The sequence below is a fragment of the Mercurialis annua genome, linkage group LG5, assembly GCF_937616625.2.
Source record: "Mercurialis annua linkage group LG5, ddMerAnnu1.2, whole genome shotgun sequence".
NCBI classification, from domain to species: domain Eukaryota; kingdom Viridiplantae; phylum Streptophyta; class Magnoliopsida; order Malpighiales; family Euphorbiaceae; genus Mercurialis; species Mercurialis annua.
Window position 1 is genome coordinate 51,018,709 of NC_065574.1, and position 27,420 is coordinate 51,046,128.

The 27,420-nt window shown below is 29.2% G+C and overlaps 1 protein-coding gene across 4 annotated transcripts; it reads left to right on the top strand.

Annotated features, from left to right (window-relative positions):
* Positions 1-14,315: 14,315 nt before the first annotated feature.
* LOC126682966 (F-box protein At2g02240-like) lies at positions 14,316-26,146 on the top strand. Of its 4 annotated transcripts, XM_050378764.2 has the most exons (5): positions 22,229-22,581; positions 22,664-22,716; positions 24,005-24,070; positions 24,621-25,065; positions 25,926-26,146. In XM_050378764.2, exons 1-4 carry the CDS (start codon positions 22,288-22,290, stop codon positions 25,057-25,059), a joined length of 852 nt encoding a protein of 283 aa, XP_050234721.1. In that variant the 5' UTR covers positions 22,229-22,287; the 3' UTR covers positions 25,060-25,065; positions 25,926-26,146. The 4 variants fall into 4 exon arrangements, with proteins under 4 accessions (XP_050234722.1, XP_050234720.1, XP_050234721.1 ...); XM_050378763.2 differs by lacking the exons at positions 22,229-22,581; positions 25,926-26,146 and adding an exon at positions 14,359-14,726 and having other exon boundaries at positions 24,621-25,176; XM_050378762.2 differs by lacking the exon at positions 25,926-26,146 and having other exon boundaries at positions 24,621-25,176.
* Positions 26,147-27,420: the final 1,274 nt, after the last annotated feature.

Below are 27,420 nucleotides of genomic sequence, written 5' to 3' on the forward strand. Positions count from 1 at the left end.
ACACCATTTTCTCCTCGAAAAACCTTGAAACTCATCCCGACACTTGTGATTCTTCAAATAAGTCCCCAGTGCTCCATTAAGCTCTGAAAATCGTCGGTTTCAACACATATACCTGAAAAGCTTGCACATCACAAATAAGCACTTAAACAAGTTCAAATCGCATGTTAAAAAAACAATAACATCCTGAAAAGTTCACGGAAATAGGAGTATTTCTACTCCTATCACGAGCCTACTTCATAAATTATTCATTCGTCAAACAAAAAACTAAAATCTAAAATCAATAAAGACCATTTAATTATTTATAGCAAATAATAACCCAATCACCAATAAATAGTCTTTTCAATTGAATTTTTTTAATAATTGCGTGCGGGAGAGCGCTTGTAGTGGAGAGAGGTAACTTTAAATAATAAGTTAATAACTCACTACCTCAAATAATAACCCACTTTATATATAATTATTTGAATTTATTATGTGAATATCATTTGGTCTTGAGGCTTACTTATTCTTTCTAGTACATTGATGCAACATATGAAAGTGCGAGGAAATCAACCTTTCTAATTAGGTAACAAGTTCATGCAATGCAATGCCTTGTAATTTACGGGTCAACAACTAGGGATGGCAATGGGGAGGGGATTCTCCGTTCCCCGTGGGGACCCGCCCCTAATGGGGCGGGGAATCTCCACCAATTACCCCCATGGGTACGGGGATGGGGAAAAATCAATCCCCAACCACGGAAATGGGGAGGGGACGGGGAGTATAGTCCCCACCCCATGGGGATCCCCATCCCCGTCCCCATGGAGACCCGATTTATATTTATGCATATTTATATTATATTAGTATAAGTTTTAATATGTTATTTATAATTTTAAATAATTTAATTTAATTTTTTTATTAGTTTCAATTTAGTTATAAATATATAATATTATAAAAGATAATAGTATTTTCTATAATTAGTTTTTTTAAATATCTTATGAAAATAATGAAATTATTTATAAATTATATTTAATTGTACGGGGAACGGGGATCCCCATGGGGATGGGGAATCCATGGGTATGGGGACGGGGATGATTTAAACCCCATTAATTAAATGGGGACGGGGATGGGGATTCCCCATAGACACGGGGATGGGGATGGGGATGGCTTCCCCGTCCCCACCCCGCCCCATTGCCATCCCTATCAACAACGTACCACCATGGATAGATTTGCTTAGAGTTTTCTGAAACTTTCTTAGTCTGAAAACTCAATTATTTTTGGAATTCTTTTTACACCAAATTTTAATATGGACAAAAATTAAATGTGTGTAAAAAAGACAGAATTTCTTATGCTATACTATTTTTATTTTATTTAAAATTTTACATTGTCTTTTGTGTTTTTACCTTTCTAACCTTTTTTTTATAAAAAAAAAATACTTTTTCTTTAATTTTACAAATATTTTTTTTACTTTTTAATGATTAATTCTCTTTTTTACAGATTTTTTCTGGCGTTTTTCTTAATTTTTTTAATTGTATTTTTAATGTAAATATGGTGTATTATAGTGTATTTATTGTATTTTTAGTGTAATTATGATGTTTTTGTATTGTAACAATAATGTAGATATAGTGTATTTATGTTGTTTTTGTAGTGTTTTTATAGTATATACCACAAAAACACTGCAAATACACCATAAACATTTCAAATACACCAGAAAACACTATAAATACACCAGAAATACACTATAACGTAAATATACCATGAAAACACTACAAGTACACCATAAATCAATACATTTTTATAAAATCAGTAGCATCAAAATAAAAGAAAAAAATATGAAAAAAATAAAATAATTATATGAATAATAGAAAAAATTTATGAACATAAAAATAATAGATCTACAACAATTTTTTTATAAAAAATTTAATTTATCACAAAAAATTAAAAAAAATCTAAAAACGACGTGGAGGAATCCATTAGAAGAAACGCAGCGGCGAGAAAATCATTGGAAAAATTGCAAAAATGAGAGATCCACCGAAAAAATGCGACGGTGAAAAAAATATGACTGAAAATTTACCGGAAAACATGCGACAGCAAAATGAAAAAAAGCGGCGATCGGAAAAGAAGAAAAGAAGAGGAAAGATTTATAGGGAGAGAAATGAAAAGGAAAAGAGAAATTTGATAGGGAGAGAAAACTAGAGAGAAAGAGAAAAAATTTGTGAGGAGAGAGAAATATTGTGGTTGGTCTATGAAAATTAAATGCCCTAAAATGAAATAAAACTTTAATATATAATAGGGTATTTTTAATATTATGTTTTCAATAAGGGTGGAGAGGAAAATTATGGAAAGATGGATAAAAAAGCTGTAAATATTTTTGAAAATGAGGTATTTTGAGAATAATTCCTATAAAATTCATGCTTATTTATTATTTTGATGTTTAATTTTAAATAGGACTCGCTATCCAAATGTGTCAGATCTTAATGAGTCATATTCTCTACCGTAAATAGATTAGAAATATTGATTTATCTATACTATATAGAAGAGTACGGATAGTGGAGGAGACATATTTAACGTTTTTTATATTTTATAAAATATAATTATTGATTAAAAACTATTAAGATATTTATTAGAGTTAGAGTACGAACAAAAATAAAGTATTTATAATATTATATTAAGATAATTGTCTAGAGTACTAATTAAAATAAAATATTTTAAATATTTAAGTACTACTATTTTGATTTTTTTATCTAATCTATAATTATAAGTAAGATAAACTACTTTTAATAAATTACTATTTTAATTATCATTTTAATAAATTTTATTTATATTCTTTATAAATAAGATAAACTATTTCTAATTAACTACTACTTTAATTATTATTTAATATTTTATATTTAAATACAATTTATAATTGTAGAACTAATTATTAATTAAATATAAATATAATTATCCTAATCCATAATAAATATAAGGGTTAATGTCATAAAAATTCACAAACTTCATACGTTTTTTTTCAATTTAATCACGTTCTTTAAAACTTCTCATAAAAATACACCAACTTTCATTTTTTCCTAAATTCATACACGGTGCTGACGTGTCACTCATTCATTGGTTAAAAATAACTTACACTTCAGCAAATTGCACCAATATATGAGTGTCACGTCAACACCGTGTATGAATTTGAAAACAAATTGAAAGTTGGTGTATTTTATGAGAAGTTTTAAATAACGTGATTAAATTGAGAAAATATATAAAATTGGTGAATATTTATGACATTGCCCCTAAATATAATTGTCATTATTTGACGAGTCACACTACAAACCAGATGTGAAACACGTAAAGCGACAATGATATATTTAGAAGGGTCAAATAGTGATCGGAAATTGATGTTCGAAAGGTCACTCTCTAAAAATGAGATTTAAAGAGAAAATTAACAGTTCTTATATTAGTCGAAAGTTGATATAAAATGATTTATATCAAGTTGGTTCTTTGCTTAATTATAAGAGGTGGACCTATGAAAAGCTTATGGTTGACCACCTTAATATTTTGAATCTTTGAAAACATATGAATATATAATCTAATATTATAATTTTTCTGCCTTAAAATAATAAGCACTGTCCACCTTAAAATTCATGTTTTGTCAACTTTGCCAGATTTTATAAATTTTTAGTACAATCTGCGCATTTTATAAAAAAAAAAAATTAGGTCTGCCACTAGTTACAAGCTTGTGATTTTAAAAACTTGCAAAACTCCTATACGAGGGGTAAATCAAACGACCGACTTTCAAGAACAATAGACGTACCCGTGGTATATTATCTGTCTAACAATTAAAATTAGCTATTAATAATCATTAATAAAAGTAAATAAATGTATACATACATAAAATTATATATAAATCATATTGTAAATATGACATTCTTCTTGATCTTCATCGACGTTACTTAATAAAATAATTATATACAATATACTTAACAAACAACATTTTACTCGGTAGTTATACTGATAATATACTATTCTTATGTGACAATGCTTTAAACGAATCTAATATCTCGCCAATCAGAATTAAATTCTTTTTAAGTTTTAGGATTAAATGCAAATTCATACACCAACTTTGACCTAATTTGCAATTACAACATAAACTTTTAAACTTGGCAATGTCGGTAACCAACTTTCATTTCTTGGCAAATTGGTACGCCGACCAATCATAAAACGACAAATGACGGTTTATTACAATGTCCACGTTAGTGTTTTTTGAGTTTGGTGTATCGATTTGCCAAAAGTGTAAAGTTGGTTACTGACATTGCCAAGTTTCAAAGTTTATGTTGTAATTGCAAATTAGGTCAAAGTTGGTGTATGAATTTGCATTTAACCCTAAGTTTTATGGAGGATAACAAACACATTTTCATGAAGTAATAATTTTTTTTAAGACTTATAAAGTTCCAAAATAATATATATGCAAGTTATAGTAAAATAAGTTTTTCTATCTAAACTAACAAATGGGTATTCCCTTTTTTTCTCTTTCAAATAGAAAATTCTAACCGTCAAGACTTTTTATTTTATTTTTCCGCTTCGGCTGCCGTCAAAATCCGGTGTAATTGAAATCCGAAATATGTGTAATTGAGTACAATTGGCGATTTTATAATGTCGGAATAAAATAAAAAAAATATATTAAAAAATTGAGGTCTTTTTGTAACAATTAAACCTTCAAAATAATTGAAGATAGTAAGTGAAGGGACATAATCTATATGATAATAATATAAATGAGATATGATCTATAGACATATAACATGTCATCAATTATTTATGTATAACTATAAATGACAATTTCCAATCCATTTCTAAATATTGGGGATCTTTTGTTTTATCTATATATACGAATATTTTTTAATACAATTATTCAAAACTATTTAATTTATTGTATTGAATTTGAATGTGATTAATTATTCCAGGGAAACAAACACAAAATATCCCAGAAAATATGTTTTTATTTAAATAATATTGTTTAATAACTAAAAGAGCTAAAATCCTTAATTGCTTGAGAAACTTCTGTTTCCTTGGAATTAGACAAAATGCATGATTAATTGATGAGAAATCTTCAGGCCATACTTTAACATAAATATTGATATAAGTATATTTTAAAATGCATATAAAAAAAACCAAGCTATGATTATTAATTACTCCAAATAATGATCAAATAATGATTATTTGGATATGCTTGTGTTTAAAATACTTAAAACCTACATTACATATATTTTAAATAAGTATAAGCAATACTTTAATACCAAACTTTGACAAACCAATTAAATTTATTGATCATTTCCAATCAGATCTTTTTTTGAGACATTGTCAAAGTCGTCCTATACAGAAAAACATATACCAAGACTTCTCAACTCAAGACACGTAATACTATCTTGCCCTAAATTGGGGGCAAAACTATTTTCTTTTAAGATAAGATTAAAAGGGACAATCTAACCACTAATGCATGATTTTTTATTTATGAAATATTTAACATAATTATTGTTATTTTAAAATTTTAATTTCAATTCATGACAATTATATCTATTTAAAAGTATAGTATAGAGAAGATATTACCTATTTTGGAGTATATTAAAAAAAATTATTTGATATGAATGGTTGAACTTTTATTTATAGATATGGAATTTGTGTATTATTATTTTTATTAAAATTTATTTTGCAATTTAATGTGTTGACGGTATTAATTCTGACAAATATTTAATATTGTATTTTTATAATTTATTTTTAACCTATTTCTCCATACTAATAAGATCCATAAAAGAAGGTTATTGAAATGCATTAAAAAGCATATCCATTTATATTTTTTCAATCAATGGAGTCTATGGAGACTAAGGGAACCATGAGGTGGAGGATCATAAAATTTTAATATAAATAACTAGCTAGGTGACATTGAATAGTACTCAACAATAAAAATAGAATTGTTTATGTATTATAATAATTTTTATATGAGGATAATAAAATTTTAATATAGCTTATATCCTAAGGAAATAAAAAAAACTGAATTTAAAAAAAAACTGGATATAATAAAGGATAAATAACTAGCTAGGTGATATTCAATAGTACTCAACAATAAAAAGAGAATTGTTTATGAATTATAATAATTTTTATATTATTTATTGTCCTTTCTATGTGAAAAATTTATTATCTTTTTTTAAAGGCCAGATTTGTCAGTGGTGATTAAATCATATATTATGTCTATTGTTTTTAATATCAGAAACCAGTTAGCGGGCGTTAGAGAAATTTGAGCTAGGATTTCACTTAATTAGCAAAACAGTTGATAATTTAGTTTTTATTTTTGTAAGTAAATTTGTGAATCAGACAACGCGAATAATAGTCTATTCTATGTGAGATCATCGGTTTATATTTTTGAATTTTCTAAATTTCCTTCAAATATAAATATTTTGGATTCAATTTAATAAAATTTGATATTTAAAAAAAAAACTTTAATTTGCCGATCAAACAAACAAAACAAAATATACAATGGTTTAAGAATAAATAACTAGCCAGGTGCCAATCAATAATTTATGAAGGCACCCTCTTATTTTATTTTAATGTATTATTTGTGTCCCAATATTTCATTTTGTTATCCACATATTAAAAATAAATAAATTTATTTTTATTTATTTTTGACAAAAAGTCTGAAAAACCATGGACTTTTGAATTTTTTAAGAGAAAATTAGCAAATAATTTAAATAGAAAAAATACTAGCATTTGTTAACTTTAAAGCTTTTTTCTTCTTTTTCAGCTTATTCAAAAAATACTAATTAAAAATTTAACAAATCAATTCAAAATTTTCAGCTTATAACAATTCAACAAACTGATTTCTTTAATTCTATCATTACTTCTTGAAAATTTATTTTGAATTTCAAATCTAGTTTCTAATCCACTCGAATTTTTAATTTAAAAATAAATCGCTTCGAATTTTACTCGAATTCAGATGCAACGATCATAATATTCTCCAAAAATAAAAAATGGTAAATTTTTAGTTTATTTTTTTTAACTAAAAATCTATTAAAAACAGTTTCAAACGGTTTCGAAAAATTTCTAAAATATAATTTTATTATCGTTTTTTTAAAAAAAAAGATTATACAATAGTTTCAAACAGTTTGCAAAGATTTCAAACAGTACCAAAAGAAAACTGTTTTAAACAGTTTATACAAAATTTAAATAGTTTACAAAGATTTCAAACAGTTTAATAGAATTTCAAATAATTTCCAAAATACAATATGCAACTTTTATATAAAAACAGTTTTAAAAAATTTCAAATAGTTTACAAAAGTTTTCAAACCAATTACAAAGGTTTCAAACAGTTTCAAGCAGCTTACAAAGATTTTAAAACAATTTATAAAGGTTTCAAATAGTTTATAAAAGTTTCAAACAGTTTAAAGCGGTTTCTAACAAACAATTTACGTATGTTCAAAAGACTTCAAACAGTTTACAAAAGTTTAAGTCGTTTTTGAAATATAGTTTATAAAAATGTTTAAGCGGTTTATAAAATACAGTTTATAAAAGAGTTTCAAACAGTTTACAAATTATTTTTTGAACAGTTTCAAACACATTCCAAAAACATAATTTGTAAAATTTATCTAAAAACAGTTTCAAAATAGAATAGTTTCAAATAATTTACAATATTTTCAAACATATGTACCAAATCGTCAATGATAATTGACAATTAACAGATAAAAAAATAAAAAGAGGAAAAGGAAGATTCAGAATAAGAGGATACAACGATAGCAATGGCAGGATCGTTACTTCAAATTCTTTAAGAGACATACGATCGATTATCATTACTTAATTCTATTGAAATGAAAAAAAAAAGAGAACAACGTTACAGAAAAATAAAGAAAAAGGAAAAGGAGCCGAAAGAAAAAGGAAAGAGAAAAAGAGGAAAGATAAAATGAGTAGAAAAAAATTCAAATAACTCCTTCATCTTTAAAAACAGTCAAATAAGTCATAAATGAGAAATTAATTTAATATATAATTAATTAATTTTTAAAAATTTATTTAAAAATTAAATAAACTAAAAACCAACATTATTAACACTCAGACTCCGCCGACTCATCCAATATATAATTAATTTTTAAAATTTTATTAAAACCTCTTCCGAATCCGCCACCTTATGCTGGCTCCTCCTATTCACGAACTCACTACCATCGAGAAAACAACCAACAGCCGATTTTTGGTTTCTCCATGAAAAAACTAACAGGTGATTTCTCCATGGAGAAGACAAACCGTTCGTCTTCTACATGGAAGATGATTCTCCATGAAGTCTTCTCCATGAAAAAACCAGATCTGGTTTTAGTTTGTAAATCGAGTCCGGCAAAGTATTTTTGAATTTTTTTTTAGTCGGCTCCATTTTGTTTAAAGAGTTTTTTTTATCGTAATAACCAGTTTTTTATTTAAAAAATTATAATAATTAATTTACATTAAATAAAAAAATATTATGTTTTGTTGAATTTAGTGAGAAATAAATTGTACTATTTACAACATCAACGTTTAATTTAGGGGTAAACACAGATTCTGGATATCTCCAAAACCGAACCAAAAACTGAACCGAAAATATCTAGGACTGAAAAATATCCGTTGACCATTGACTTTTTCCGAACTGAACCGTACCAAAAATTTTATTGGTACGGTTCTGGATCTTAGGTAGATAACCCTACGGAAAACCGTACCGAATCATACCGAACCGAAAAACCAAACTTAAACCGAAGAACCAAAATTCTATATGTCCTATTCTATTTTTAATTTAATAATTATATTCATATTACTTTTAAATTACTAAATAATTATTTTGTAACCTTAATGAATATAAAAACTCTAACTAATTTAATAATTAATGTTTATAAATAAAACACAATCACATAACCATAATAAATTTAATTAATATTATAATCTCTAATTATCTAGTAAGAATTATATATGAAATTAATTGATTTAGATCGTTTTAGGAGTTCTTTAACTCCTACAATAGCTGAAGTTTTTATTTGTTGTCAACATTAGTTGGGGAGTTTTAAAAAAACAATTCAAGTTGAGGAAGCAATAGAAGATCTTGAACGTTTTGAATCGGGTACGTAATTTAATTATAGTTTTGCATTATGGATGCTTTTTAATTAGCATTTTTACATATTTTTAATTTTATTTAAAATTTGTTTTCAAAAATAATTCAAGACCTGAAATTAAGCGTTTTGTCAACCTCGAAAGTAAAAAGGTATATGAAATTTTCAATTTAAATTTAGACATTTGGCTGGAATGAAAAATAAAAACCAATACATGTTAAATTTTACTAATTTGTAATTGAATGATTGATTAATTTATAGCAAATTAGCTACCATGAAATGGCATGTGAGATAGTTTTTCACACTGTTTATTCTTTTTCTTTTCAATCTTATAGTTCACTGTTTATCTTATATACTCATCAGTCCACTGTTTATAGCTAAATTTATAGTTTTTATTTTAACCATAAAATTATTGTGGTGTTTAATTATATTATTATTCTTTAATTTATAATTTTAATTTTAGTCGATAATTGCTTAGTGTATAAAATGGGGGATTATTTTTTGGTTTATATTTTTAACTTTTATATCTAACTTTTGTTATATTTATTTGACAATTTTAAGATAAAAAACAACTATTTTGAAGCACCGAAAATCAATATCATATTAGTTAGTTTAAAAGACATTAGCATTTTTTTATGATCAGAAACTAATTTTGAGTGTTTGGCAGTTTTAATTATAATTAATGTATGAATTGGTGAATTTTGGATTTTTGTTTAATGATAAAATTCTATCATTGTATTAGAACAATATGATGAAGGAATTTTGATATATTTTTTATTATAATCAGTGAATAATTTTTTGCATGTCTGTATGACCTAGTTAGCAAGTGAATTATGTAACTTTGTTGTAGGTTAAAGTAAATTATGAATATTAATCATGTTTTTAAAAATTCTACCAGTTTGCAAAAATGTGCAATACATATTTAGATCGTAAAAATTGGTGTTGAAATTATATAAAAGAATAAAAAAGAACAAAAAAACTATATTTTAGATAAATCAATATCCGCAGTTCTAACGATATCCGTATCGAACCGTACCGAATCGTTAGGACCGAATTTCTATACCGAACCGTACCGAAAAATAAAATCATCGGACTGAACCGAACCGAACATTAGTACGGATCCGGAGATCCCATTTTTGATATCTCCGGTTTTTGATTTGGTTCCGGAGATTTGCCGATCTCCGGATTTTTTCAAACAGTGCTCACCCCTAGTCTAATTAGAATATATGATAATAATGAAGGATTTATTTAAAAAAATTTCCGAATAAAAAGACGTTAGTTTAATTCTTTAGGATACAATTCGAAGTCGAAAATGCAAAATATGGCAAAATTTATTGTTTTTCAATGTAAGGGTGCAATTGAAAATAAAATTCGGTGGCTTTTGAGACCTTTTGCTTAATTTATTCATGTTAAGTATTATGTTATAAATTGTATATAAAATAATTAAATGTTTTTTTATTGATAATTCACGATCCGAGCTGTCCTTCAATACCTAGAGAGGAAGAACAAATAAAGATCAGAAGAAACAGGGTTCACCGGCTGTCTACGATGTTCAAGTCAGTTTGAGTAAGGAAAAGAAGAGAGAAGAGAAAGAAGGAAGGGTTAAAAATATGAGAATAGATTCGTATCTTAGGATTTGCATATAAGATGGTTTATATAGTCACTTGTGCAAACCTTTCTCTATTCTTTCTCTCTGGTCCCCACTTTTCTGTTTGCCTTAGATGCCCAATTCGGTTATACCTCGAGTGGTGTATCAGGTGCAAACTGCACAGGGAACATGCTCGTTTGTCATCAAATCTGATGTGGTCCCCTTAAAATCATCTCTCAGGTGTGATGATATTTGTCTGGTATTTCGATTATCGACTCCCCGGGTTATCTCACTACTAGAAAGCATCAAATTACCGACATAAAAAATCTTATTTAGCGACAGATTTCAACCTTTTACCAACAAAAAACTTAATTTACCAACGGATTTCAACCTTTAGCGACGGAAAAATCCGTTGCTAAAATGCTTTTTTTCTAGTAGTGTCTCGAGTAATCTAGTTTCCGAACTGTTTATAAGTCGGTTACTCAAATGGTCTATACTTGATTTAGTGATATTTAATTTTACTAGGTTGTTATGCCCTATTATATGTTATCTCTACGTTATCATTTACAATAGAAATGAGATATATAAAATAAAATAAATTTTTTAAAGAAACATTCCCTCTAAAATGGGCAAAAAAAGATATTCTTTTTATTTGCAATAGCCGAAACTAAAGAGTAGATAATTTTGAAGTGATGGATGTATAATTGTCCTAGTAGTATTGTTTTGTATAGCTTAAACTTCCGACCAAAAACATTGTCGTTTTTGGATATAGATAAGGGTATATTTTTGTATAGCGGCCATGCTTCTCGAGTTAACCGGCCTATGGGTATAGCTTTGTTTTTGTGCTGGATTCTGAATCGTGTATTGTCTCCTCTTCATAGCTGTCCGATCTTCTTTTTTCCCTTCATATTTTGGTTTTGTCTATCACTTCAATATTATTTTCTTTCTATTCTTATTTTATATCAGCCATGCATATATGTTTTTAGAAGGTGTCAAGTCTCTTATGGAAAATGCAATTCCAATTATTTGAAATTCATTTTGTTCCACTTTATTTTATTTTACCATCAAAAAAGCTAAATATGAAGAAATATTTGAATTTTTTTAACTCCAATAATAAATGCTATAATTAGAAATGACAACTTTTGACACGATCCATTTAAATGACACAACGCGGCACAACATGACACAAAGTTAAGCAAGTCAGGATTGAGTTTACACAAGTTCAAATCATTATGGATCAATATTTTTATGACAGGTTAAATAGCAGGTTGATCATGTTAAATTTGCATAAGCCGTATAAAACAATTTTAAGCCTAATATTAACTATATTAATTAATTAAATTATTATATATACGTGACCAACTATACTTATATAACAAATATAATTTATGAATTGTTGTTTATCGTATAAAATTAAAAGTTTTTAGTGATTAATTATTTAATTATATACTCATTTAGTTAACAAAAAATGTGTTAAACAATTTATTAACAAACATGTTAAACAATTCATCAAACAAAAAATGGACGTGTTAAACAGGTTAATCACGTGATCTATTATGACCTTTTTTTAATAAATAGGTTAGACAGTTCGGCACATTCTAACCCGTCTAATAAACATGTTGTATTTGAGTTTGAAACTTTGACACAATTAGTTAAACGAGTCGTGTTTTGATTGGATAAATATATTTATTTTTAAATGGGTACACGACACGTTTATGATACGATGACATTAGCCTAGCTACAATTGAAACTGAAGATCGAAAAATAGGCTAAAATTAACGATTGTTGAATGTTTAAACAATTGAGTGGAAAAATAAAAAAAATATTTTTTAATAATTAACTCTAAAATTAAAACATAATTAGTTAAATATCTGGATTTTTTTAAGTGAAGGTTGGAGTCAAGAAATCACATTTCTTGCTCCAAATATTATTACAAATAAAAATAAAAAGTTTGAATACAAAATCAAAACTAAACAATCCAACAAGGGATAAAAAGACTAAAGTTTAAATAAATTCCAACCCCAGGTTATCTTCGAGAAACGCTTCTTTGCTCGACGAGAAGATCGAACCGCATCAGAAACAAACTTGAGCCGGAGGATGCATAAATTATCTTCATAAATTTAGTCTTACTGATTCCTTTAAAATTCTTTTAGAAAGATTTACCTTAAATTTTTTCTGATGCGCCAAATTTTTTCTTTGAATTGTGTTCCAATACTCTTCTTCTTGCATATTTGACAAACACTGAGAACCATCTGTTTCAAAACATTTGTCAATATTTACATTTATATTATCTAATGGATCTTTTGAAGAATCTGAATCAACTAAATCTTCCCATCTCCGAAAAGTTACTGCAACAGCATCTAAATGTTGTATTGGAGCAATAGTACCTGAAGATGTCTTTTTCTTCTTAAGAAAAAGAAGAATGGACATATTAAAAATATCTGGATTAATGGACATATTAAAAATGAAATAATCATACAACGCAACGGTCATGTTATTCGTATAATAAACAAATGAAACGTTTGTAATGTTGTGATAATTAATGATAAAAAAATAAATAATTTTTTTTTATAAATATCCATTAATTTACTATAAAAATGACGTGACATATCCATTCCGGGATAAACACGATCAAAAATGAGGTAAAACCTCTTTTGTTTCTCCTAGTCCAAGGTTGTGATGAAATGAAATGGCTTTTTCACTTATTAACTACAGCCCAAGCCCTGCTTGTACAAATTATGAATCAAAATAACCCGAAATTTACGTTGACCCAATTAACTAGATGGACCAGCTTTACTGGTGCAGATTAGAGCCCATAACAACTGGCCCAAATGGAACCCTATTTCGATTACAGGAAATTAGGATCGTGTATGTAAGCCCATCTTAATTTGATTAATACGATCCGGCCTCTTACACGGTATTGTCTATTTAAAAATAAACATATTTTCCAATTCAAACACGTCATGTTTGGTTCGATTTTAGAAATTTCAGACTAAAAATCACATCAAAATGGAATAATTAGATTTTTATATTTTTTAAAATAAATTACTATAAGACCCTTCAAATATATCACAATGCACACTTTCTTCCTTCATGTTTGCGAATCAAACGATTTATTTCCATCAACAATTTAGTCATTCCATCTATTTTAAGTGTTAAACAAATAAATCAAAAAACTAAATTAAAAAAATAAATAAATTTCAATTTAACAGTTTAATTTATATTTTTAATATGTCTAAATAAAAATTATATTATTATGAAATTTAGTGAGTTAACGGCTTCAATTTATTTTTTTAATATTTATTAATGTTTAAAATTTTGAAAAAGAAAAATAAATTTTAATTGTTTGTTTCAAAAACTAAAAATGAAGTAAAAAAAATTCCAAAAATTAAAGTTAAAAAGAAATTAAAAGTAAAGAGTAAAAATTAAATAAATTAAATTTATTAAACCACTGAATTTTACAAATTTTTAATTTTTAATTAAATTGGTGACAAATATAAATTTAAGAACTAAATTAAAATTAAAATATTATTAATTGAATTATTTAATTCAATTAACTAATACTAAAAATATATAGAAAGATAAAATAGGTGACGAAAATAAAAGTGAAAGATTATATCAATAAAAAGAATAGAAGTATGAACCAAATGATACTCGCTTTATCCAATTAGAAAACAGATCAAACTATAAATTTTAATTTGGTTCCATCCATTTGTTTGTTTTGCCATAACACCATAAACAGAATTCCAAGGCGGAGTTAAACAAACCAAAAGAAAAATATGGAGACGAAGTCAAGTGAAGTTGACTTGGAAGAGTTGCCGGAGGGTTGCATAGCCAATATTTTATCATTCACCACACCTCTTGATGCCTGTAAATTGTCCGTCGTTTCTAAAACATTCCGATCAGCAGCTGATTCCGATGATCTCTGGGACAAATTACTGCCCTCCGATTACCACTCAATTATTTCTCGATCCTCGTCGTTTTCTTCTTCATCATCATCGCTAATATCTTCAAAGAAACAGCTCTATTTTCACCTCTGCCATAATCCAATCCTTATCGACGATTCCAAGAAAGTAAGTAATCTGATCTTAATGAAATAATTATTTTTCTTGTTCTAATCTATACATATAATTATATTTTGTTTGGTTGTATGTAGAGCTTTTGGTTGGAGAAACGGAGTGGAAAGAAATGCTATATGATTGGTGCAAGAGATCTGATGATAGCGTGGGGTGGTACTCATCTGTTTTGGCAATGGAAATATCATATTGGTTCCAGGTTTATTTACCTTTTAATTCGTTTATGGCATGTTTGTTTGGTTTATCATGAAACTGCTAATAGATTGATAACCAATTTAGAGTAATATAAGTTTATTCATAAAAAAGAAAGTAAAAGGTACAAACAAACATTCCTAGTTTTTATAAAAATATACATAAGCATTTAACTTAATTTTAGGCACAATTAAACCCTCATTATTTATAAAATAGAACAAATAAAATAATTTTTTTCGTTCAACATCATCAGAAATACATTTTCAAGTCAACTTTTTAAGTTTGTAAAAGAAGAGAGAAAAGAAAAAAAATTACATTGAGTGAAAAGAAAGAAATACCTTAGAGTTTCCCCATAATGTGGCTTATATAGACCTTGTTTGGTGGTCCCATTTCCCCTATTAAGTAGATCCCGTGTTATATCTCGGTATTTGTATCTCGGAATCTAGGTGCGAACGCCGGAGAGTAAGTCATGTTATCATAGCGGTGATAACGGATAATTCCTAACTCGATATTTGTATCTCGGTCACCATGGATTTTTGTAAGATAGATGTGTTTGTATCTCATCCAATAGTATCTTGATTATCGATTTGGCATAGCCAGGAGCTCTGTTTGCTGGATTTAGAGTCCTCTCATCTGGTCGAGGTTGCTTCGCCCCTATGATTGTACGTTAATTATCCACACGTTACCAGGATGGATGAAGTAACAATTCAGTTATCAAGCGTTATTTCTAATAATTTAAGATGAACTTCTTTCAACTTAAAAAAAAAAGTATTTTCATTCGGATTCCATTTCGATGACCTAGCAAACATGACCTTAATTTGGATTAAATGAATATATACATTTTCTTGATGTGCAAACAAAACCATATATAAATTAATACAGGTTTCCGGAGGTGGCTGAGCTTAGATTTGTCTGGCGGCTTGAAATTTGCGGCAAGATTGACACTTCCATGCTGTCCCCTGAAACAAGTTATGTAACATATCTAGTATTCAGGTTGCGTGAAGATGCAGCTGGACTTGATTCATATGCAACCGAGGTTTCGATTGGTATTGTTGGCGGCGAAAAACATAAAGCATCGATTTGTTTGATGCCGGAAGTGGATCAGAGACAGAGTCGCAGCTGTGTCGGATTACTGTGTCCGAAACGGAGACAAGATTTGTGGCTGGAGATTGAAATCGGCGAGTATTTGAATCGAATTGGAGAAGATGGTGAACTAGAGATGAGTTTATTGGAAATGAATGCTCCTAAGACTGGCCTTATTGTTCAAGGCATTGAGATTAGGCCTAAATTTATTGAATAATCTGATTATCTCATTTGAAATAGGTTGGTAAATAATATTTACTAAACATAGAGTTTGAAGTTTTAGAAATCTTTTTGGAAACATAGATAAACTACTGAAATGTTAAATACGATAAAATTTTCGTATTGGTATAGATAAAACAAATAATGAATATGTGAACGGATCTATTTAGAGCGCATGGGTAGAGATTTACATTTATAAATAATTTTTTAATAATATTATAAAAGTGAGATAGTGCTAAAAGGCCAAACTTTTTCGACTTTTCAAAAAATACATTTAAATATTTTAAAAGTTAGATCTATCTCATTTTGATCAATTCGCTGGAAATCTACTCAATTTTTCAAGATCAATTTAATTGTGTATACGTGGCATGCCAAGTTGGCATAATATATGAAATTATAATTTATTCGATCCACATGACATCTTAATCTACAACTGTTTTTCTTTTTATTTTTTTTAAATATTCAAAATAGTTAAATCAATTTTAAAAAATTAACTAGGTTTTCAGCGAATTGATCAGATTAGGATAGATATACATTTTTGAAAAGTTAGATAGATTTTTATAAAATCTGGAAAGATTTTGCTAAATAATATTTAAAAATTTACATGTAAATTAATAAAGTTAAATTAAAAAATATTTTGTTTTTTTTTTATTTATGGTCTTATATTTGCAAAATGTCAAATTTGACATAATTTTGATGAGTACCCATGGAAACTGAATTTCAACATAAGTACTATGAACCGAGTCGTAAATGATCCACTCATCCGAGTGAATCCAGGGACTCGCCTAAACTGAAAGCCCAAAAATAACGACGCTCGAGTTCTAGTGACTTCGTCGTGATTGAGGAGTATTTAAAGGGATTCGCCTGAATTCCCAGTAAAACCGAATCCTGTAAAATTCGGTAAAAAAAGAATTAAGTCTAAAGCGCATCGTCGAAGGATCAGATTACATGAAAATGGAACAATATCTAGAAGATCAGATCTCACGGAATCACTTTCTTACTTGGAAATATATTCCTCTCTGAAAAGATAAACCTATTTAGTAAGACACTCCTAAATAGGACTCTTATAACATTTGCGATTTAAATAATTTAAAATTAATTATAAATAAAATATATTATTATTTAATAAAAAATTGACGTGACTTATGAAATATTTCATAATATTGATTACGAATAAAACAAAACGATACAGTTATTGATTATTATAATAAATTTAATCCACCTTATAAGATATTTTATAATCTAATAAAACTCTAATTAATTTTAAATAAAACACCTTATTATCTATAATAACTTTAATCTAACTCACAAAATATTTCTTTATCAAAGACTCTAACTAATTAAATAATTTAACACTGATTATAAATAAAATGCATTAGTGCAATTATAAGGATTAATGTTAAATAACTATTATTAATGTCAATTAATTTTAAGATTAATAACTTAAGAAATTGAAGTATTAATTTCTAACAAAAACTCTAATTGATTTAATGTTAATTAAAAATATTGGTATTATTGTAATAAATTTAATTAATACATGAATTGACGAATCATATCACGAACCACGTGCGTAGCACGTAATGCGAAACAAATAGTAAAAAAATACGTAAATTATGTTAAAAAAATTAAATTTGTAGGTGAAATTGAATTGTTTTAACTAAGTACGTATTTTTTGTAAATTAATTGATTTTTTAGGATAGTTTTGTAGTTATCCTGAATAATTTTGATTATTTAATCTAATGTTAAATATTCAGTAACTAAATTGGCTTTTTTGCTTGTTGATTTAACAATTTTAGGAACATGCAAGAGGTTTACTTCTAATTTGTAATAAATTTAATTAGAGACTGTTTTATATTGAAATTTATTATAAAATTAAATGTGTCCATTACATGAAAGGTCGAGTATTTTTTAGTAGTTTTTTTATCGCCATAATAAATATATCGAATACTAAATTTTCGTTAGAGCATGAACTAGAGCTGATCGGTTTGAATTCAAATGGAATCCTGCTCTTCCATCATCAAACCCCATTTTGCCATCAGATAATATTGCTAATAAATGGTAATAATGGACCCCATTTTACCATAGACATGTTCTGATAACCCTTTATGCTTCACAAGATGTTGTCAAAGCTTTGGCATATGAATCCCATCGAATCGGTACTTTTCTATTTTATCTATTTCGATGGACTCCGGAATTCGATCCTGGAAAGAATCAACGCTGGCTACTACAAAGAGAGAAGTATAGCAGGGGCATTTTGACAGGATTCTGCAGATTCTGAAGCAACGGTTACGCGAAATGTAGCTTCTCCCACCTTTGATTTTGGCATTTATGTGAAGTATATTGGGGAGTATAATTGCTGCACTCTACAGAGATCGACCGACTCAAATGTTTTATGCTGGCTCAGTAGTACAACAAGGAAATGATCCAGCAACATACTTCCTTCTCATGCCAAATTCTTAATACCTTCAAGTCTTAAAAGAACAAAAAACAATAAAGATATAAATAGTGAAAAACAAGTAATGACGAATTAATGAGCGCGATTTGCATCCAAAATATAGCGAAACAATATCTTTTACAAGAACTGGTAATAAATTTTAAGTTTTGTAATTTTAGAAGCGTTTCCATTTCCAAAAACAATATCGTTAAGAAAACAAATAAAATGACAAAACCAACAAGTCTCAAACATTACAGGGCTCAATCATCGATTCAATAAATCACTAATGATACAGAGTTGCATTATCCTGAAACATTAAAATTCAGCAAGAACAGCTTTACTATCCATATGGTTATACTCGACTTAAAACTAAATTTACCGGGACTAATTCAGTGACCGAATACTATTTAATATAGAAGAAATTAAACTTGTTTTCGGGATGTGAGTTGTAGCTGCTTGGAAACAAAGATTATCAGTGCAATTAAATTAAAAGACTAAACATCTAAAAACAAACAAGGTTAGATGAAGAAAATGGTCAAAATACATGAACTCCTTGCCATTGATACGAATTTTGGAGACATTAGGAATCCAGGAAAAATCTTCTATAAGTAGTTTACAATCAACTATACTTATTTCTTGAAGACCAGAGAGGCAAACAGGCATCTCTTTCATATTGGGTGAGCGTTCAAGAGTTAAAACTTGAAGAGTGCTGGTGGAACTATTGAGAAGCCACCATGGCAATTTTACCAATTTTTATAGACCTAAGAATGTAGGTATTTGTTGGGTTGTAGATGTTACAATCGAGCACTCTTTTTGTGTCAATGATAACGCAAGATCATGCATCAAATTATGCATTTTACAACAAATTCCACCAATCAATTGCTCAAAATCTTGAAAAGGGGATATAGAAGATAACTCTTTGAAGTAACGCAATCCGACATCTTCTAACTCTTCATTCTCATTCTTACACTGAAGAAGACCATGTGCCATCCAAAATTGAATCAGTTCAATGTCACCGTATTCATAATCCTTTGGGAAAAATGAACAGTACGCAAAGCATCTTTTCAAGTAAGACGGCAACTATTCATAACTTATTTTTAGTGCGGGCATTATATCATCCTCCTTCTGCTCTAGTTTCTACATCTCACTATTCCTTACAATCTCCCACTCATGCTCACTCGTAATGGAATAAAGCAAATTCCCTAGTGTTACTACTGCTAGAAAAACTCCTTTGCATTTTCTTACGATTTCTCCACCCATTTTTACAAGATTTGGATGGTATTCTGCATCCCGCGCGTTTTTAAATGCACATTTGAAATACAAAGACATACAATTTTTATGAGAAAGATCATTTAAATTGTAAGGGGGAACACTAGCCATGACCGAGGCAACACTATTTTCTCTTGTCGTGACCAAAATTCTACTTCCATTAGCACCCCCCATCAATAAAGCTCGCAATTCATTCCACTTTCGTCGGTCTTTATTGGACACATCATCTAAGATAAGCAAATATGTTTTATTGTTAACAGTCTCCCTCAAGAATGCTTGCAATTTTTCTATACCCCATCCAGCACATTTTTGACCTGTGGCAGCCTCGCTGATTTTTCTAAGAACTTCTTCTAAATCAAAGTGGTCGGAGATACATGCCCACACTTTCATCTCAAAATGACTATTTACCCTTTCGTCGTAATACACATCAGTTATGGCCTTTAAGAAGTTGTAAATTTGTTGAAGATCACTTTCAAGTCTCCATGCCAAGATAAATTCTTCAAGTGCAAGAGAGGCCAACTTTCCGAGAACGCTGTCAGCAAGGTTCTGCAGAATAGATTCAGCCATTGTTTTGTTTGTATGAAAAAAGGATGAGGAAGTGAGTAATGGCTTTTCTATGCTTTAAGCATGAATTTAAGGAACAAGAGGTTTCGAACAGATTTTTCATTAGGATTTCATTCCCATGGCCTTATGTTTGATTAAATGAATATATACAAGTTTTCTGATGTGTACACATAACCGCATATATAGAGGTTCATAGAGGTGGCTGAGCTTGAATTCGTGTGGTGGCTTGAAATTCGCGGCAAGATTGACACTTCCATACTCTCCCCCCAAAACAAATTTCATTAGAGTATTTTTTTTTATAAGTTTCATTAAACAATTAATTAAAGACCCAAATTATAAATCAACACCAAATATTATTATCTTTCGACTAGAGGATGTAGAATTAGTAATTTTTCGTTAGAAAAAATACACCGAATTTTATTTTGATGATAGATTTAAAATAAAATGAAAGGTCGTGCCTCTAAATGCCAACTTTTAAAATGAAATTTCGTATAAAGGTCGTGATTTTTTATGGAACTAACCCTTAAAATTTCTCACGAATTAGAAATTTCAGAGTAAAATTTAAAATATAGTTTAAATTTCATTACATGTAAGGTTAGTCCTAGTTAATTTTTTTTGGATAAAAGTCCTAGTTAATTTAATTAAAAGAAATTACTCTAAAACCCCTCACGTATGTCATAATTCACAGTTTGATACCCTTTATTTGAAAATTAAACGATTTGATATCTCGGTTTTAATTTTGTATCTATAAAGCAATGATTTAAAACCCGGACCGGACCGGCCGGTTCAACCGGTTTGACCGGGAACCGGATGCCTGTCCAGTCCGATTTTCCGCTAAAACCCGGATTTCCGGTTCAACCTCTTTGAACCGGAAATATCCGTTAAAACCCGGATAACCGGATAACCGGTTAGACCTTTAAAACCGGTTTCACATCAGTTTAATTGAAAGAAATATTTCAGTTAAGAAAAATCAAAAGAAATGGACATATTGATAAATGAAAATAAAACCATGGCTTTACAATTGTTGATGATGGCTCAAACAGATTTATCATGTAATGGGAAGTGAAGATTATAACAAAAAGACAAAAGGATCTATATTCTTCACGTTTCCAATTATTCATTGCCAAAGAAAGGTTTTGCGAAAAATTAGCCGCCGCCAAGTGCAATAAGTTGTAAAATAGAACATAAACCTAATAGAAAAGTGGTTGATTATATAAAATTTGAAGGGCCTATACAGAATATTGATTATAAAGCCCATATATTTATTAAGAGCCCAAAATAAACTTTTTATCTTTTTATGCCCATCATTTTTTGAATATATTATTATACATACATATTTGGTTATTTATTTATTATCTAAACGGTCCAACCGGTGGTTTAACCGGTTGAACCGGTTGAACCTTGAACCGGTGCCCCCACCGGTTCTCTTGCCGGTCCGGGTTTTAAAACACTGCTATAAAGTACCTCGATTTTAATTTTGTACCACCAAATAAAACTATCAATTGTGGACATGGATTGCTACATAAATCATAATTAAATTAAAAGTGCTAGTTATGCAAATTATATCAATGAATAACTTTTAATTAACAATAAATACTTTTCTTAATCAAATTATAATCTAACAAACCGGATTCATCCAAATAATTTATTACCTGAACGACCCACTACGCAGTCGACTGCACACGACAGGAAATAAATTACAGTATTTATTAAGTTTCTCATAACACGTCACAACCATTTTAAATTCATAATCAAACTTCCAAGGCGGAACTTATTACAGAACCAAAACGAAAAAAGATGGAGACAAAGTCAAGTGAAGTTGACTTGGAAGAGTTGCCGGAGGGTTGCATAGCCAAGATTTTATCATTCACAACCCCTCTTGATGCCTGTAAATTCTCCGTCGTCTCTAAAACATTCCGATCAGCAGCTGATTCCGATGATCTCTGGGAGAAACTACTGCCCTCCCATTACCACTCCATCATTTCCCGATCCTCAACCTTTTCTTCTTCATCATCATCGCTAATATCTTCAAAGAAACAGCTCTATTTTCACCTCTGCCATAATCCAATTCTTATCGACGATTCCAAGAAAGTAAGTAATCCGATCTCAATGAATTATAATAACGTTTCTTGTTTTATAGTAATTTTGTTGACCGTGTTTTGTTTGGTTGCAGAGCTTTTCTTTGGAGAAACAGAGTGGGAAAAAATGTTACATGATTGCTGCCAGAGATCTTGTTGGCTAAAGGCCTTTATCCTAAGCCCTAATTTTGATGATAACTAAAACCCACTAACTTGTTTACTTAAGTGTTGCAAGACCCATGTTCTAGAAGGTTCATGATTATTCTATCTTGAAATGCAAGCAAAATTGTTGGAGGGCATTTTTGGAATTAGCTTGAGGTTTATCAGCTCAGCAGACAAGATCAGACCTTGACAGTGTACCATACAGCCTGGCAGTCACAAACAAACAAGAATCATCAGTGTACTATTGTCAGCCTGATCACTAGCAAACAGAATATTCTCAACCTGATCTGATTAGCTCGGCTGGCAAGAGGCTCCTCCATTTGGCATATTGCACACCTTGCATTTATGGATAAGAATCAAGGCACATGACTCAGCCCTAATTCTAGAAGATTCTTGGAGACTATATATACCTCTCCATCAACCATTTATCAAGTGTGGCAGCATCAAGAGAGAAAATCATCACCACCACCATTGTGCTTCATAAGTTGGTTATTCATCTCAAAGAAACTAGGGTTAGTTTTGAGTGAGAGTTTTACCACCAAATTTATATGTAATCACTTGTGAGTTATAAACTAGCTTCTGGGTAGAACTAGGTTTGTAATCTCAAAGGGAAATAGTTTGCTGAAGCTAACAAATCAGCGTGTAAGTTACAGACTAGCTTCTGGGTAGAACTAGGGTTGTATTCTTATTGGCTTTATCTCTAGCCCGCAATAGAGATTGAAGAGTGAAATACTTAGGGATGGGGATCCCTAAGGAGTGGATGTAGGCAGGGTTGCCGAACCACTATAAAAATCCGGTGTCTCAGCTTTATGCTTTCATTTCTGTTTTAATTAGCTTCACAATAAACTGATTTTAAAAAGAGATTTTCTAAAGAACTTTTATAGGCATTTCTCAAACTAATCTGATTTCTGTTTACTTAGCTTTATCTCTTGTATTGATAAGCTCACAAATCATTCATATTTGATTAGCTTATCTTTACTAATCTGCATCAACTCAAGCTGAGTTAATAGCTTAGAAGTTGATCTTACTTGTCTGTCAAATCCTCAATATTTGAACAATTTATCCTTGCTTGAACATATCAACTTAAGCTTATTCTATGGCTCTTTAGTTGATCTCTTGGAAGCTATCAAATCTCTCATATTTGATTAGCTTGGCTTGACTAAAACTCTATCTGCTTAAGCTAACTCTGTAGCTTATCATATTTTAGCAGAAAAATTTTAAAGTCTCAATTCACCCCCCCCCCCCCCCCCTCTTGAGCTACTGCCGGACCCAACAGATCTGATGATAGCATGGGGCGGTACTCCTCAGTATTGGCAATGGAAAATTTTTACTGATTCCAGGTTTATTTTTTCTTATTTGCCTTCTAATTTGTTTATGCTTGTTTGATTGGTGATTTATTTTAAGTGATCGAGTTTGGTGTAATATATGAGAATCGATTTTGACTCGGGCCGATTTAATTATTCGTATAAATATTTGAAAATTAAATTTTAGTAATAAAGTAGAGCCGAATATCTTGATATTCAAACTCGAATCAGTTATTGACTCAAGTAGTTGGAACTCGAGCTCAACTTGATTTTTATTTACATATATATATATATATTTCTTAGATTAGTTTTGAATAGCTTGTGAGTTGATTCGATCAAAATTATACTCCATGGTGTGATCCTTGAAGACAAGGATTAGGCGAGGAATTGTTTTTGCTGTTTGCATATTTTATTTTTATGAATACATTAAATTCTACATAATTGTCTTAAAAATGTCTATGAGATGAGCTTCTTTAAATTTCGAATTGTGTTTTCATTATAATTCCATTCCCATGGCCTTATTTTTTTTATCAAATGAATATATTCAAGTTCACTGATGTGTACATAAAACCGCATGTATACGTAGGTTCGCGGAGGTGGCTGAGCTTGAATTTGTGTGGTGGCTTGAAATTCGCGGCAAGATTGACACTTCCATACTCTCCCCTGAAACCAATTATGCAGCTTATCTGGTATTCAGGTTGCGTGAAGGTGCATACGGGCTTGATTCCTATGCAACACTGGTTTCAATCGGCATTGTTGGCGGCGAAAAACATAGAGGAACAGTTTGTTTGGTGCCTGATGAGGAGCGGAGGCGGGTTCGATCGCGAAGAAGCGGAAGTGATCGCGTGGCGGGATTAGAGAGTCCGAAGCGGAGACAAGATTCGTGGCTAGAGATTGAAATCGGAGAGTATGTGAACCGAGATGGAGAAGATGGTGAACTAGAGATGAGTGTGATGGAAGTGCATGCTGCTAAAGCTGGCCTTATTGTTCAAGGGATTGAGCTCAGGCCTAAAGTGGTTCAATAATTTCAGGTTCTAATTAATAATTATCTTATTATCTCTTGTGTTTTATGTTTAGTTTTTCTTCCTTGAGGATTTGATTTGTAGTGAGCAACTTCAATTCCACTGCTTTACATTATTGAACTTGGTATTGTAATATGTATGTTCAGTGCAAATACTGTGTTGCACGAAAACAGAAATACTAAAATGAGACGGGGAAATTTTCTCAAAAAAAGAGACGGGGAAATGATATTTTTTATAATATTAGATTATAAATATAAAATTTGAAATTCCAAAAGCGTTTTCAAAAATAAAAATAACTCGCGGAAACGTAGGACTCGTCCGTAAATCATTCAAAATTTTGTATATGTTTTTACTGTGATGAAAATAAGCATTAAATGATAATTTTTCAATGAAAAAAATCAGATGAAAAGAAACTTTGTGATCCAATATTAAATTGAGATCGTGCAAGAATGTAAGCTAGTAATACTATACATCTTTATTTATTTTTTTAATTTAAATGGTTGCTTTTTTCTAATGAATAGAGTATTAACATGGGATTGGGTGACAAGGTCGAAAACTAAAACTTTGTAATTAACATCAAATTCAAACACTAAAACCTTGTAATTAACATAAAAAAAAACTAAAACCTTGTATTTAACATCAAAATGAAAAACTAAAACCTTATATTTTGTCGGTCAAGTTTAACACAAATTTGACTTCTTTACATATAAACTCAATTCTAATTGAATTTGGTTTAGATCTTAGACGAGTTCAATTTCTTCTTATTTCGGTCGGACATTTTCAGGCCTATAGTTCAAATCCGTACATGAAATATGAATTAAATAGGATTTCAGATTTGACTGAACGTAATATAAATATTAAATGTCCAGGTCCAATCCAAACTGACCTAAAGCGTTGGTCGGAAATTAAGTTGGGGGAGCCTTTTAGTGATAATGGAAAAGAAGGGGTACTAGAGAGTAGAGATGATGAAGTAATTGTTCCTAATGGACTCATTGTTCCAGGTATTGAGATCAGGCCCAAAATTTCCATTTGAACTTGAAGATTTGAAACAGAATTCGGCTTCTTATTCCAAGCCCAAGTTTCTAAAAGAAGTTTTCTTCTCTCCATGATAAATAGTGGTAAATTTATAAGTTTATATGAAATTTTCCATCTTTAATTTTATTTGTAAATTTTGTACTTTGATTTTAAAAATAATTTTTTTTCGCTTTTAAAGTATTTTTATCACTATTCTCTTTTGGTTATTTTTTTTATACTATAAAACAACTATATGGCTCTGCAAATCAGCTATACGATGCATTCCTTTCGAATCTAATTAAATCGAGTTAAATTATCTTTTTTCCTCTAAATTCAACCGAATCAAAAAGATATGAAAGTGTAGTTTTTTGAAATCAAATAGGTCAATTGGTAAGCCAATTTTTCAGTTTGATTTGTTTTATATTAAAATTTAACTAGTAATTTTATATCAAACCTAATCAAATTTGTTAGTTTGATTTAATTTTCTATTTTAGTCGGTTTTTGCACTCCCATTACTACAATGAAACTTGTTTATAACCGGATTTGAATAAAAAAATATAATAAGTTAATGGTTGTGACGTAATTAAATTCAATTGATTTAGTTAAATGAGTTTAATTATAATTAAAATAAAATATTTAAAATTTAATTAATAATTGAAAAAAAAAATTAAAAAATTGATTATAATTGATAAAGCACCAAACATTCGGATTTGATTCATCCGTATTCAATAATACACCTTAAAAGAAAAGTAGGAAAGTTATTGCAAATCTACCCCCATCCACTTGAGTAGTACGGTAAGAGAAGCATCCCACATGCCAAATTGTGTACATGAAAATGAAATTCTTCTGAAAAAATGAAATTGAAAAAAAAAAGCAGAAAACTATTTTTTGGTAAATTCACGTTTAGCGCATTTCTGATAGCCATCTTGAGTAAAAGTCATACCATATATGTAATTTTAAAATATTTATAATTTTCTCAAAAATCAAATTGTCAGTGTCACTTTTAAAAACTAATTTTTTTCGTATTTTATCAAAGAGAAATTCTTAGATACACTCAATTTATCACATCATCTGTGAACTACTCTATCGCATAATGACATATCATTAAAATAGTGGCATTACCGTAATTTTACTTATTATTATTTTACACTTTTAAATTGTAATATTACAATAATAAAAATAATGGCGTGTCGTAATGTAATAGGTTTAGTATGGTAGACCGAGTCTACCTAAAAATTCCTCTTTTATCAATTACGATCAAATTATTTAAATGTTTATAATTATATCCGATCTAAAAAGTTTTTTACAGTTGCGTTTAAAATGTAATTATTTAATTCAAAAAATTCCAAT

Bases quoted from the DNA above. Each gene is read 5' to 3' on its own strand.
- LOC126682966 (XM_050378763.2), top strand. From the start codon at position 14,433: ATGGAGACGAAGTCAAGTGAAGTTGACTTGGAAGAGTTGCCGGAGGGT. The intron at 14,727-22,663 runs GTAAGTAATCTG...GTTTGGTTGCAG, and splicing joins TTATCGACGATTCCAAGAAA to AGCTTTTCTTTGGAGAAACA. The intron at 22,717-24,004 runs AGATCTTGTTGG...GCCGGACCCAAC, and splicing joins TGTTACATGATTGCTGCCAG to AGATCTGATGATAGCATGGG.